Genomic DNA, 15,012 nt, shown 5'->3' with positions numbered 1-15,012 from the left:
CACCATTTGAAACAACCAAGAGAGCAAGTAGTGAGAAGTGAGAAGAAGCAACAAAGCTTCTAAGAGTGTTTGAGTGTTTCCTCTTGTACTAGTTTGTGAGTGAATAAAAAATCTTGTGTAAAAATTTTGAGTGTTCTTTCTTTCTCTTGCCTATGAATTTCGCTGCATTACATTCTTCTTTGTGAGATAAACATCTCCAAAGTAGTGAAGTCTTTTTAAGCCCCAACAAATTGGTATCAGTGCGGTACGATCAGGGACCGTCTCTATTGAAGCTTTTGAGAATCGTGAGAAGTTTAGTACTTCGCAAGATTATTGGTTAATCTTGTTCGGCTTATCGAAGCTCTGCCGACACGATGGGAGACCTTCAAGTTGTTGGAGGAATCAAGAAGTTGAACAACAAAAATTACAACACATGGGCGATGTGTATGGAGTCTTACCTACAAGGCCAAGATCTTTGGGATGTCGTCGGCAGTAATGAAGTTATGCAGCCAGATGAAGACACCAGCTGCACTTTGAGGAAGTGGAAGATCAAGGCAGGTAAGGCCATGTTTGCCATAAAAACCACAGTTGAAGATGACATGTTGGAGCACATATGGAAGGCCAAGACACCAAAAGAAGCGTGGGACACCTTCACCACACTCTTTTCAAAGAGGAACGATACAAGACTGCAGCTTTTCGAGAATGAGTTGTTATCGGTGGCTCAACGAGACATGACGATTGCCGAATATTTCCACAAGGTAAAGTCTATTTGCCGTGAAATTTCTGAATTAGATCCTAGTGTTGCCATTGTAGAATCCAAGATAAAAAGAATAATTATCCATGGATTGAGACCCGAATATCGAGGTTTCATTGCCGCTGTACAAGGATGGCCGACCCAACCATCACTTGTTGAGTTTGAGAATTTGCTTGCTGATCAAGAAGCTTTGGCAAAGCAAATGGGAGGGGTCTCGTTAAAAGGTGAAGAGGAAACGCTCTACACCAAAAGTAAAGGCAGCTTTAAGCACCATGCTCATGGTGGATCTAAAATAAATGGTGACAAGGCGAAAGGTCATCAAAGAAGAGGGATTTCTCGACCAGGGGGAGCTCCATCGTATCACGACAACCGTGGTCAGTCCCAAAACAATAAAAGGTTTGAGGGTAAGTGCTACAATTGTGGAAAGAAGGGCCACATGGCGAAGGATTGCTAGTTCAAAAAGCATGCAGAAAGTAACGTTGTCAACTCAAAGAAGAAAAGTGAAGATGATTGGGATGTCGTAACATATCTAGTTATGGAGAAAGAATAAGACGCTGAAGCATCTTTTTGGTGGTGCTAAAAAAATGAAGTGTTGCCTGACTCAAGAGAGATTAAAGATATGTTGCAGGAGAAAATGGGAGACCAAGCTGCCCAAATCCAATCGAGTCCAGATGAGCTCGAGGAATTGCTTGATGGTGACGATGTCAAGCAAGAAGTACCTAAGAGTCATTGGCAAGTAGGTGTGTATCAACCACCAAGAGAAGTAAGACCTAGTGAAGTGGAAGTATCAAGTCCACAATCACAACTGATGAGGTCAACGAAAATACCAAAGTCAAATCCCAAATACGCCAACGCAACCATAGTAGAAGAAGCAGTTGAAGCTGAGATGCTTAACGAAGCATCACAAAACTCTGAGTGGCATAAAGCTAGAAGAAGAGGTCGATGCGTTAAAGAAATGTCAAACTTGGGATCCAGTGGCAAGGCCAAGAGATGTGAAACCCATATCATGCAAATAGGTGTTCAAGATAAAATATCGACTCAATGAGAAGAAAAGAATGAGCTGGTGTTGAGGGGGAGTGTTAAAGATCAACACCAGCCCATTAAGATCAGTTGCTATAAAGAAACTAGATTGTTCTAGTTCAAACATGCATGGGATTGTGCTAGAAGATTCTAGTAAGTAATATTGAAGGTGGCCGATGCATGCTAGGAAATGCTAGATAATTCTAGCAAGTTGTTTGGATGGTGATGCATGTATAAAAGGTGCATGCATATTAAGAATATGCTAGAAAACTCTAGCCAAAGTGCAACGATTAGTGTTTGGGTGGAAAAGCAAGTCCACCGACTTAATAGGCTGGAATAATCTAGAATAACTAAGTTTGTGGCTAGGATGAATTTAAGCCATGTTAACCGACTTAGTTAGTCGGCAAACCTCACTATAAATATGTATGTATGTTGTAATATAAGTAAGCAATCAAACAAGCAACAATCAAGTAAGCTTGTAAAGAAGTAGTAAGCAGCCAAGTGAGAGTGAGAAGCAAGAATAGTCTTGTAGGAATGTGAGTGGTCTAGAGTTTGTCTCTACAAAGTGAGTGAGTGTCATTGCTTCTCAAGTGTGTCCTTGAGAGTTTGTTGTGTTGTAATATTTTGTGAGTGTAATACAAGTAATTTGTTTACTTGTGTTGTCTTGCCAACACTTGTGTTAGAGTTGTGTACTCTAAGTTTTTCCTCAACATGAGTATCTAATTTGTTCGAAAGTAATCCGGGAATGGATGTGGCACGTTGTAATTTGGAGGGCAATGCCGACGCTGTAGAGTTTTGTCCCCACGACAGGTGCCGCCATGTTCTGACAGCTTCAACATACATACTGCAAGAGGGTGATCAGCCGAGCCGAGCTGGAAGGATATCACTTTTTAACGTTGGTGCTGAATTGGGTCGGCTTGATTTGTTTCAGCGGATTGAAACAGCGGGTATTTTCAATACTAAGTGGAACCCAGTTGGAGACAGTGTGAGTCTCTTCTTGCTCAAGCCTACGTTGATGGTTACTTGAGAATTCACGGTCTAGAGTCGTGCTCAGATGAAGCTCAAGGAATGGAATGCTTATGTGTTCCTTGAGTAGTAAGCAATGAAAACATTTTAGGGTTTTCAATATGCTAAAGTGTTGTGAAATTTTGGTGCAGGGTTTTATTTGAAAGAGATAACTTATGAAAAGATCAGTCATTCCATGTGCCTTTTCCTAGATTGGAACCCTTCAACGACGTCTATCACCGTGGGGCTTTCAGATGGTTCAATCCGGGAATCCCAACTTGAGACAAACGAAATGTGGAATGCGCACGATTTTGAGGTTTGGACAACTTCATTTGATATCCACCAGCCCCAGTTGGTAAACTGGTTCAGATGACTGCAAATTCAAATGCTGGGATTTGCAGGACGGTCCTTCCAACTTGGCATTTCAGAACACAAAGGCCCACACAATGGGAGTTTGCTGCATAGCCAAAAATCCCAATGACACGAATAACGTAGTTACTGGTAGCTATGATGAGTACCTGAGGGTGTGGGATGTAAGATCAATATAAAAAACCTGTTAATGAAGCCTCTATTTGCTTAGGGGGAGGAGTGTGGAGAATCAAGTTCCATCCTTTTGCAGCTGGTCTCGTATTGACACCTTGTATGCACAACGGGTTTTCGATTGTCAACAATAATGAGGATAATACCGAAGTGATTGAAACATACAGCAAGCATGAGTCATTTGCATATGGAGCTGACTGGCACACAGACAAATCACTCAATGAAGGCAAAAAGAATAGCACTTTAGTTGCTACTTGCTCGTTTTATGACCGGCTTCTTCGGATATGGACACCGGAAAGCAATTCGCAAGGTTTTTCCATTTGAGTACATCACTTTAGTTGAGCTGGGAACGATCCAAATGGTGTCACTTTCGGGGATTCTGCATTCGCACCTCATTAGGTACGGATTAGTCATGGAACCTATCTGTTGACTTTTGAAGTTTCTGATTTTTATTATGGAAATCATGATAAGAGCATACGCAGGTTACAAATATATAGGGGAGTTTGAGTGAGTTGTAAACTACACTCAACACTCAAGTTACCTATCCCAAATCTCCTTGAATCATGCTAAACAACCAGCATAGGGAACATAACTAAGCTCCTTGGATTAAAGAGTTGACAACAAGATAAAACCTTATACAAGTTGATAAGAACAAGAAGAAAATAAATGGTTATTAACTAGGTAAAACACTAATAGGGTTGACAAAAACCTTATTGCCCAGATAATACCAAGAAACCCTAATTATGAGGAACCCTAAGTAACCAGAGGTCTTTCAATACTCCCCTTCAAGCTGGATCCAGAAGGTTGATGGATCCAAGCTTGCCAAGAAGCTTTTGAAATTGATGGGAGGCTAATGGTTTGGTGAATAAGTCTGCAAGTTAATCGTAGCTCCTGACAAAATGAGTTTTGATGACATGTGATTGTACTTGTGCACGAACGTAGTGACAGACAACTTCAATGTGCTTGGTTTTCTCGTGGGAGACGGGGTTGGAAGCAATGTGCATTGCTAACTGGTTGTCCCAAAAAAGGGACATGGATTGAGGAGTGAAGACACCAAAGTCACAGTAGACCTTTCAGCCATATTAGTTCACACACAGTAGATGCCATGGCTCGATATTTAGCTTCAGTACTTGATCTTGCAACGACTGTTTGCTTTTTACTTTTCCATGTAACAAGGTTACCTTCCACAAACGTGCAATACCCCGTTGTAGACTTACGATCAATAAAGTTGCCAGCCCAATCAGCATCATAATAACCTGTGATCTGAGAGCTCTCATTCTTCTTCATGATTATGCCACGACCCACTAAACTTTTTAGGTACCGAAGTATTCTTTTAAGAAGATTAAAATGCTCCATCGTGGGAGAGTGCATAAATTGGTTAGCAATGCTTACTGAATAAGCTATGTCAGGCCTTGTAATAGTCAAATATATCAACTTACTAACAAGTCGCTGATAATAGCTTATGTTTAGAAGTGGTTGCCCCTCTAAGCTAAGTTTGAGCTTGATGTCAAGAGGTGTATAGACAGGTTTAGCATCACTCATGTTTGCTTCCTTGAGAAGATCCAGAACATACTTCCGCTGGCTGAGAAAGAAACCCTTGTGAGAGGTTGCCATTTCTATGCCAAGAAAATATCTCAGTAAGTGATTGCAAAACATTGTTGTAGTGAATGCTTGAGCTCCTTTATTTCTTTAGAATTGTCTCATGTAATGATCAAATTATCTACATATACGAGGATTATTAATTTCCCAGCAGTTCCTGTGCGCACAAACAATGAAAAGTCTGCATTGCTTCTTTTAAAACCAACACTTGTAAGGATTGAACTGAGCTTGGCATACCAAGCTCTTGGTGACTGTTTAAGACCATAAATTGATTTGTGCAATTTACACACAACATCAGGTTCATGACTTTGAGGATGACCTGGGGGTAATCTCATGTAGACTTCTTCTTCAAGATCACCATGTAAAAAGGCGTTCTTTACATCCATTTGATACATAGGCCACCCTTTGTTAACAACAACTGAAATGAGTACTCTCACTGAGTTCATCTTTGCAACATGAGCAAAGGTTTCCTTGTAGTCCATATCAAATGTTTGAGTAAAGCCACGAGCCACTAATCTTGCCTTGTGTCTTTTTATGGATCCATCTGAGTTAAATTTAACCTTGTATATCCACTTACAACCTATTGTCTTCTTTCCCTTGGGCAGTGTCACAATGCTCCAAGTTTTATATTGATTAAGGGCATGCAGTTCATATTGTATATCTTGCTGCCAAACCTGTGAATGATTTGCTTCTTGAAATGATTGAGGCTCAACATGCTCAGATACATTACAAAGAAAAACGGCGTATTTAGATGACAGTTTTTGATAGGACACAAAGTTGGACAATGGATACCTTGGCTTGTAAGTGACAAAGTCTTGCAGTCTTGCTGGATAATGTCTTTCACGAATGGGATTTCGTCGAGGCGCAACAGAAAGAGACTCGTATGGAGATTCCTCAGGTGCAACGCTGTGGAGAGATTCATCTTCAACAGAAGTGTTGGTGTCACCACTTGAATCTGGTTGGTTAGTTTCAGCATGGAACTTTGTGTGATGTGCAAACACTATTGCCTTAGATTGAGTGACTTCAGTGGCAAGTATCTCAGTCTTTGGCAATGGAAAAAGGTCCAAGAAACACTCCCCCTGACTTGTACTATCCAGAGATTTGCTGTAATAAGGGTTAGTTTCATGAAATCTAACATCCTTGGAAACAATTAATCTCTTAAGTTATGGATTGTAACATTTGTATCCTTTTTGTGTGGACGAGTAACCAAGGAAAATACATTTGGTTGCCCTAGGATCTAGTTTGTCTTGATGCAAGGGTTGAGTATGGATAAAACAAATGCATCCAAAGACTTTAAGGTGTGACAAGTCCACTTTTCTATTGTTGACCATTTCCATTGGTGATTTGAACCCCAAAACCCTACTAGGTAACCTGTTGATCAGGTAAGCTGCTGCCATAACACTTTGAGACCAAAATTGTTTTGGTACATTCATTTGGAACATTATGGCCCTAGTTTTTTCAAGAAGATCTCGATTTTTTCTCTCGACAATACCATTTTGTTGGGGTGTGCCAATACAACTAGTTTGATGCATGATGCCATTGTAGCTTAAATATCGAGTCATGACTTGGGACATGTATTCGGTGCCATTATTAGACCTTAGAGTTTTGATTTGAAAGGAAAAATGATTTTTAACAAGGTTATGAAAGTTCTTAAACACTTCCATCACTTCACTCTTTGATTTTAACAAATATAACCAAGTGGCTCTTGAATAATCATTAACAAGGGTTATGAAATATTTGTAACCATCAGAAGATTCACTAGTTGGTCCCCATATATCAGAGTGTACAAGTTTAAAAAGATGAAAAGCCTCTAGACAAAGATGAACCTAGAGGTAGTCTAGTTGCCTTTGACATATGGCAAGTTTCACAGTGAATTTGTTCTTTGCCTAAGTCGGGAAACAAGGTTGACAAAACATGTTGAGAATTGTGAGTTAGTCGTTGGTGCCATAAGGAATGATCTTGAATGGAGGCATGGATGAACTTAGACTTGGCTTAGAATCCACTAGGAAAGCTTTTCGATATGTAATAGAGACCATCTAGGTAAAACCCTCACCAATCGTCCTTTTGGTGACATAATCCTGAAAAAATGGCTAAGGGCTGGTTTGGTATTGCTGTGCTTTGAAAAAAAACTGCTGTGAGAATAAGCGGCTATGCTGTGAGAATAAACGGCTGTGAAATAAATCAACAGAGTGTTTGGTAAATTTTTTTGTAAAAGTGCTTTTGGAAAAAAAAAAAGCAGTCTAATAGTGGGTCTTTTCATTAAAGAAGCACTGTAGCTCCGTGTGCTTTGAAAAAAAACCAGTTTTCTAAAGTTGTAAATAACAGCTTCAGTTTTTTCCTTTGATTTCAGCTTATTCTCACAGCAGCTTTCAAAATAAGCCTTTTTTTTTCAGTTTACCAAACACTTAAAACTCTCACAGCTTTTTTTCATGGGTGCTTTTTTTTTAAGCACCTCACTCCCAAACTAGGTCTAAATAGTTTAAGGAATTTGTGATTTTTCCTACTGAGAGAAGTTGGAATGGAAATGAAGGAACATATAAGGCCATAAACTCTATTTGGTCTGATATCAAGTGAATTTTTCTATTTCCTACAATCCTAGCACCATCACCATTAGCTACAGACACATGTGATGGTTTATGAAGTTTCTCAAATTTATGCAAGTTTGACACTTGATTAGTCATATGATCTGTAGCACCTGAATCTGCAACCCAAAAATCATGCAACTCATTGATTTTAAGAGTAGTTTTGAAAGCATTCACGATACCTTTCATGTCTTGTTGAGGTAAGCGATCAACATCGGCCAAAAAACCTACAAACTTGCCCAACAATGCAGTGGCACTTCTATCTTCATGGTCAACAGCTCGATCTTCCCTTCCTTTCTCCTGTTGGAAATAGGCTGTAAACTCATTTATAAGAGTAACAGGATTTGCAATGAACTGTTGGCAAGAGAATATGCTCGACTTGTCTTATGTGCAGTCTTATCCTTCATGAATTCATGCTTGAGCTCTGGATGCAGGATCCATCACTTATCTCTTACATGCTCGATGTTGTCACAGTGTAGGCACTTCAGATAAAGGTTTTTTCCTTTGTACCTTTTTTCATTTGTTAGATAAGCCCTAGCTTTAGTCACATTGGATTTTGTACCACTGTTCATGACTTTTCTTCTTACTTCCTCATGTTGGATGGTTGCACAAATGCTAGTGAAGGATGGTAGCTTAGGATTCATAAGGATATGACTTCTCAAATCCTTATATTTTGAGCTCAAGCTAGACAACAATTGAAATTTTTTATCTTCTTCAGTTCTTTTAAGAAGCACCATGGGATCAGTTGTGTGAGGTCTGTAGACATCCATTTCATTCCACATGCTTCTCAGAGAACCAAGATGTTGAACAAAAGTTTTACCTTCTTGTTGAATGTTGGAGATATCCTTCTTGAGTTGAAAGATGTGTGCAGAGTTGTTTTGATTACCATACATCTCCTTCACAGTTGTCCAGAGAGTGAGAGATGACTCGGAATAGTTGAAGATTTCAGCAATTTTCCTTTCCATGGAATTAAGCAACCATGACATAACCAATTGATCTTTACAAAGCCACCCTTCATATTTTGGAGAAGTAACTTTAGGAGTAGGATGACTGCCATTGATGAAACCAAGTTTGGATCTTCCACCAAGCACAAGACTAACATCTCTTGCCCATGACAAATAATTAAACTCATTCAGTAACACTGAACTGAGTCGTTGATTTGGATTGATATCCATTTCAGAGATGTGAGCAGAATGAGAAGCAATGGTGCTTTCATCCTCTGAATTCTCATCAGCCATATTTTTGTTGAAGGAAAATCACAACAAGTGAGATATACAGAGACAGGCTCAAAATGATGCCCACTTTGATAACATGTTGACTTTTGAAGTTTCTGATTTTATTATGGAAATCATGATAAGAGCATACACAGGTTACAAATATATAGGGGAGTTTGAGTGAGTTGCAAACTACACTGAACACTCAAGTTACCTATCCCAAATCTCCTTGAATCATGCTAAACAGCCAGCATAAGGAACATAACTAATCTCCTTGGATTAAGGAGTTGACAACAAGATACGACCCTTATACAAGTTGATAAGAACAAGAAGAAATTAAACGGCTATTAACTAGGTAAAACACTAATAGGGTTAACACGAACCCTATTACCCGAATAATACCGAGAAACCCTAAACATGAGGAACCCTAAGTAACCAGAGGTCTTTCAATACTATCTATCTTTTCTCGATTAAGTTAATACGAGAAATTCAAGTTCTGGCTATGTTAAGATTAAACAATGAACATGGTTACTACTTTCTTAACTAAAGCTAAGACAGGAACCCATGAAACATGGTCTGCTTTTGCTTCTACGATTGTTCTCAGTGGAGTTTGAATTAATCATTTTGTTTTTCTATTAATTACTTCAGGTTCTAGTTGTCTTAAGATTAAGCAACTAACACTTTACTAATTGCTAAGATTGGACAGCAACCTTGAAACAGGAAAAAGGGGGGGGGGTCCTGCTTTACTGGGATATTTCCAGTGGAAAGGCACCTTCACTATACATGAGCTTTGTAAACTAAAGAAATAGAGGGAGAAATATATATATTTATATAAAGGAACAATAAACTAATGTGTTCAAGTTTTCCGATGATAAATTTATATGAATGTCTTCCTTCAAGTGATGACGCAGTTCTCTTGTTTTTTGAGGTGATAAACATTGGCCCTTCCAGTAAACAGCGGTTTCTATTAGTATACAGTGGCTATAATTATGATAATTGCATTGTTCAGTTGGACAGTGAAAATATTAAACCCGAAGCTGAAGATCTCTCCAATCCTTATAATGTTAACAGGTAAGTTAACGGTAGTCATTATGTACATATGTTACCAAAACGGATATACTTCAAAGTGGGAGGAATAAACACAAAATCAGTAGTTCTTGTGTTAAACCTCAGGTTGAAGTATGAAAGAACGAGTTATCTTTTTAAAGATTTTGTTTCCCGTGTAGGTGGAGGAATTTTGATAGAACGATGTTCTGGTTAGCTGTGATTTGTGGAAGTTTGATTCTGTTACGTCCTTTAGTCCTTTTTATCCTGAAAATGAGGAAGAATTCTGAGAAACGGGGATGTTATGGAGCATTCACATTCTCCAGATTTGAGATATTTCTTGTAATACTTGCATTGTCTTGCATTAATGAGGCCTCTGCTGCTCTAGTTAGAGGTACTTTTTACTCTAGAACTGTTTCTTTTGCGCCCTCGTTTCTCTAAGTTTTACCATTGGCAGGAGTCGAAACATCTTTAGATTTGCTTAGATTTTCTATTTCATGTTTTAGTATATACAGACGAGTAATTGGATATCAGCATCGAGTCATAACCCGTTTATTTCCTTAAACTAGAACCCAATCAACATGCATTTTGTTGTTTGCTCTCTCATTCGTGACTTTCGGAAGGTAAACAATCCTTAATCTGACTGTTTTGGGAAGAGTTTCGAGCAGTCACACCCGAACCAGATGGAGCGGGTTTTGGAGTGCGAAAGGGGGCGAGAGCTCCTCAACTCCGAATTCTTCTATTGATTACAAATCAAAACCAAGAGGGTTGTACAAAGATTTAGAGGCTATTTTTGCATCCAAGTGAGAGAGAGAGAAAAGAGAGGAGTTTTCCCAACAGCAAAATATGTTCCAAATTGTTTTGCAATTGCTTGTATCTCAAGTCTCAACAGATAATGTATAGTTGACAGAAATCACATAACTCGTGATTCTAACAAGGATTGGTGGGTTCACTCTCTCACCTTTCTGTTTTGTTTTTGTATGAATGATTGATAATCTTAAGACATCGTTTCGTACATTAAGCGGAATATTAACATACAAACAGTGTCACTATGTGCACACAGGACTTGAAAAAAAAATTAAAAAAATTAAATGCCATCTGGAAGAAAAACTTTAGTAATGTCCGTCTTATCACAATTTGCCTTTTGAACTTTCAATTTGGTCATGAGTTTGTTAATTGTTTGAAACGTGCCAAGTTAAAGGGTTGTTTCGTCTACCAAGTGCGAAATCATGTGGCTTTGCGAATGATAAATTATTCTGGTAGTTTGGATCAAATGAATTGAAGAAGATTGAGAGACAAAATGAATTGAAGAAAATTAAGAGACAAAAATTAACAAAAATATATGGGAGGTAAAAAGAGGTGTGTAAAACCCATTATATTTTCTCTGTAAGAGCATCTCCAGCAGAAGCCTAACTGCAAGGTCATTGACGAATCAACAGCCACTGCGCTGGTGACCTGCTCTCCCATAACAGATTGCACAAATGATTTGATTTCCATTCTATATGAATGATGCTTACAAGGTTCGAATTAATGTGATTTGATTATATTTAAATTATAATAGTTTGTGTATATATGATATCATTTTCTGCTTGTTACCTTGTGCTTGCTGCCTTATTAAAATGGCATGTACGATAGTAGTTGTTTCTTGCCTTATGAAACTATGACATTCTATATATGCTTACGAAGTTTGTGAACTATTAAATAATTTGTATTATATCAATTGCTACTGCCGGTTGTGCCATTTACCAACCAAACCAGCCAACGGTTTTGGCTAAACCGATTTTCGGCAATCGCAAGAGAACGGTTGGTTGGCGATAGATGATTTTCGGTAATTATGTATATATGGTTAGCTGGTAGCACAAAGAATTTGGCACAATTTGTCAATCGAACCCAACCCTAATTAGATTGACTGACGTCTGGAAACAAAGCCCCCCACCCCACCCCTAACCCCCCCGCATGGTGCCGCACAGAGCCAAATGACTCTTTGCCTTTCAATCCGAGCTGTTGGATTTCAAGGGGTTAAAAAAAAGTGTCCTTTCTTCTGCAACTGCCAGATGGGTAGATCCTGCCATCCAACGGCAATAATTTTGAACATCAACCATCAAGATTATTCTTACGATAAAACATTAAAAAAAACAAAAATTTTGAAAAAACAAAAAATAACCAAATTTTTTTTCTATAAATACCCTACCATATTCTTCATTTTCCACACCACAACTCAATATTATTTTTGCTACAATCTCTTATATAAATTTCTACCTTCCAAATCCTCTTGTTACCAATAAAATATAAAACATATACATGTATGTGAATAGTAATCGTCTTTACCTTGCCCTTTCACCTCTTAAACGAGTGAACCTGCACAAATACCATTTCTATTTAAAGTGAATAATAAGAATAATTTCATTGCCTTTCAGATGCTCTAATCCATTGCGTTCCGTTTAAACTCATTTCAAATTAGGATAATATAAATATATTATAACTAGTGGCTTTCGCCTTAAGCGAAAACGACGGAGTTAAAGGCATCACCGATTACGGTGTCGCTAAGAAAACGACAGAGACAAAAGCAACATCCAAATTGCAATTACCGAATCGAGTTCCTCGCTCTGTCTCGTTGATCGGCGAAGCTGATGAAATCACAACTGATCTGATTCCAACACCTGTGCTCTTCCCTCCCTCTCTGTTCTTGTAATCTCTCGACACCAAGCAAACACATCTCCCTCGCTCTCTCTCTCTCTCTTTCAAATCGCATATAAAAAGGGGTCAAATGGGTTCACTGTTCACCAAGAGTATCAGCGAGGAACAGCTAGAAATGGCGCTCACCAAGGTCAAAAACATCGTCAACTCCAACCCAGTTGTGGTTTTCAGGTTTGTTTTTCTTTTAATTTCTCATCACCCAATTTACCAATTTCATGTATTTCTTTCTTTTTCTTACAGATAAATTGTGGAATTAAATGTGTTTTTTGTGCCAATTAATTAGGTGATTAATCCAATTTGTTGTTAAAAAAAAATTCATTTGCTTTGCTTAATAATTTGATGTGTTGTGTTGTTTGTTGTTGCTGGCAGTAAAACTTACTGTGGTTATTGCAAGAGGGTGAAGCAGCTGCTCACTCAGCTTGGAGCAACTTTCAAGGTCATTGAATTGGATGAGGGAAGTAAGTCTCCCTTTATCCTTTTTATTAGTTTTTGTTTGTGATTTGGTAGAATTTATTTTCCAATTTCATTACTGGACCATCAACTTTAAGAAAATAGAGTAAATCATATGGATTTAATAAGATTTTAACAAGGTTCAATGCACAATTAAGAACTTAATAGTCTGGGAGTCTTTAATTTATTCAAATTATAATCCTAACTGAGTTAGTAGCTCATAAAAAATATAAATTTGAAGTCTTTATAAAAAATATAAATTTGAAGTCTTTATTCCTGTGAAAGGAAGGTCTACTGACGCTCCGGTTAGAATATGCGATTACAGGACAGGGGTTCAGGGCCGAAGGGGTAGAGGAAAACCTAAAAGGACTTTGGAAGAGACTCTAAGAAAAGACTTAGAATACTTGGATCTAACGGAAGACGGGACACAAAACCGAGTGCAATGGCGTTCTAGGATTCATACAGCTAACCCCACTTAGTGGGAAAATGCTTTGTTGTTGTTGTTGTTGTTGAAGTCTTTATTCTTAAAGGAGTAAGGATTAAGGATATGACAAAGGAATCAAAAGTCCAAACAAGTCATCAACATTTAGAACAAATTTTGATGACTTTGCAGAACATTCCAGCAACGTAAATTTTGAGTCCTAAAGCAGTGAAAGGGTTTTTCACATAGAAGCCCTTTATAAGATTACAACTTAAAGAAAAAGCTTCAAACCCAATACTAAAAGCACCCTTCGTACTTTGCAATGGGACAAGTGCATCAAAGGAATATTGCAACTAAGAATCAATTAGAACATGATAAGTCGATAGTTGACGGGTTTCTTTCTCCAACTGAGCTGTTTTTTACAACACTAGTGTTGAGAGTATCAATCCCACATTGGAAAATGAGGGACTTTGCATGTGCTTATAAATAGTTGGGCTATACTGTGGAACCTCGACTTCTTCAACTAGTTATTGTTATAGTGCCTAGTCCATTCCTAAGAAATTGAAACCCGAAACGGGTAAATGCTAATTCAGTGTCATGACAAGTAAACTGAGAATCTTCTTCTGATTGGTGTTATAAGAAGTTTCTAATGCTAAGCTACCCCTAAACTCGTAATACCAAATTACTAAGGAAGTCATGTTTGATTTTTGAAGTTGATGGAGGTGAAATGCAAGCAGCTCTAGCGCAGTGGACTGGGCAAACGACTGTACCTAGCGTGTTTATCGGGGGAAAACATGTTGGTGGTTGTGACTGTAAGTGCATATATTCTTGCTTATTCCATGTTTACTGCAATATGATATCAAAAAAAGACCCCTCAATTCATCTCAATTTAGTTGTTTTTCAAATAGTAATTTACTTTTTTTGGATCGTACAGCTGTTTTGGAGAAGCACAATGCAGGTCAGCTTGTGCCCCTTCTCACTGAAGCCGGTGCCCTTGCCTCCAAGTAACGACTTTGTCCCGCGAATGAAGAGGTGAAACTAAACATACCCATATTCCTACATCTGGGTTGAAGAAACGGACCTACATGAACAATGTAATAATAGTTTGATGAAAATAATGTAGCTACTTGAATCGTTGTGCTTGAAAAGTCGTCGTTTTTCTGCCAAGTTTCCGTTGTGAATTTGACTACTTCTTTCGTTTCAAACTGAAAATGCTGAGCACACAACTGAGATTGGCAAATACCAGCGTAAGTCTATACGCTACTTGAATACGGCAGTATATTTGATAGGGATGGTTGGGAGGGGACAAGATTTGGAGATGTATATCATCTCTGATACAGTAGTATATCTGATAGGGATGGTTGGGACTTGGGAGGGACAAGATATTGAGACACATATTGGGTGGATTCTGTCATAAAACCACTTGTGCTTTTGCAAGTTTGGCATCGTTGATTTAGGGCCTCAAAAGAGTGGTAGAGTTTGAGTTGTACAAGGAGGTGCGGCCCTCTAATTATGCAGGTCCAAAGTTCAAACGCCTGCTTAGAGTCGGCCTAACATTTGAAGACTCGGCAGCACAAGTCTTTGTTTTGTGAAAGAATATTGTCGCTATGGTGTCGGTAAATAACATTGGTGGATAATATGTCAATATCAAAATGTATCAACGTCTTATTAATATTTGTATTTTTATTACATATACAAATATCGATA

General features: G+C 38.3%; 2 protein-coding genes and 1 pseudogene across 2 annotated transcripts; 2 read left to right on the top strand and 1 right to left on the bottom strand.

Moving 5' to 3' along the window:
* The first annotated feature begins 2,488 nt into the window (after positions 1 to 2,488).
* On the top strand, positions 2,489 to 3,642 carry LOC126598665 (uncharacterized; annotated as a pseudogene).
* Positions 3,643 to 4,357: 715 nt separating this feature from the next.
* Positions 4,358 to 4,912, bottom strand: LOC126599144 (uncharacterized mitochondrial protein AtMg00810-like). The gene has a single exon (XM_050265482.1). The coding sequence runs from the start codon at positions 4,910 to 4,912 to the stop codon at positions 4,358 to 4,360; it is 555 nt and encodes a 184-aa protein (XP_050121439.1).
* A 7,062-nt stretch (positions 4,913 to 11,974) lies between these two features.
* LOC126600004 (glutaredoxin) lies at positions 11,975 to 14,472 on the top strand. The gene is made up of 4 exons (XM_050266499.1): positions 11,975 to 12,605; positions 12,804 to 12,892; positions 14,019 to 14,117; positions 14,240 to 14,472. The coding sequence occupies exons 1-4, from the start codon at positions 12,505 to 12,507 to the stop codon at positions 14,311 to 14,313; spliced, it is 363 nt and encodes a 120-aa protein (XP_050122456.1). The 5' UTR covers positions 11,975 to 12,504; the 3' UTR covers positions 14,314 to 14,472.
* Positions 14,473 to 15,012: the final 540 nt, after the last annotated feature.

Source organism: Malus sylvestris, chromosome 14 (genome assembly GCF_916048215.2).
Source record: "Malus sylvestris chromosome 14, drMalSylv7.2, whole genome shotgun sequence".
In the NCBI taxonomy this organism is placed as follows: domain Eukaryota; kingdom Viridiplantae; phylum Streptophyta; class Magnoliopsida; order Rosales; family Rosaceae; genus Malus; species Malus sylvestris.
This window is presented reverse-complemented; position numbering and strand designations above follow the sequence as displayed.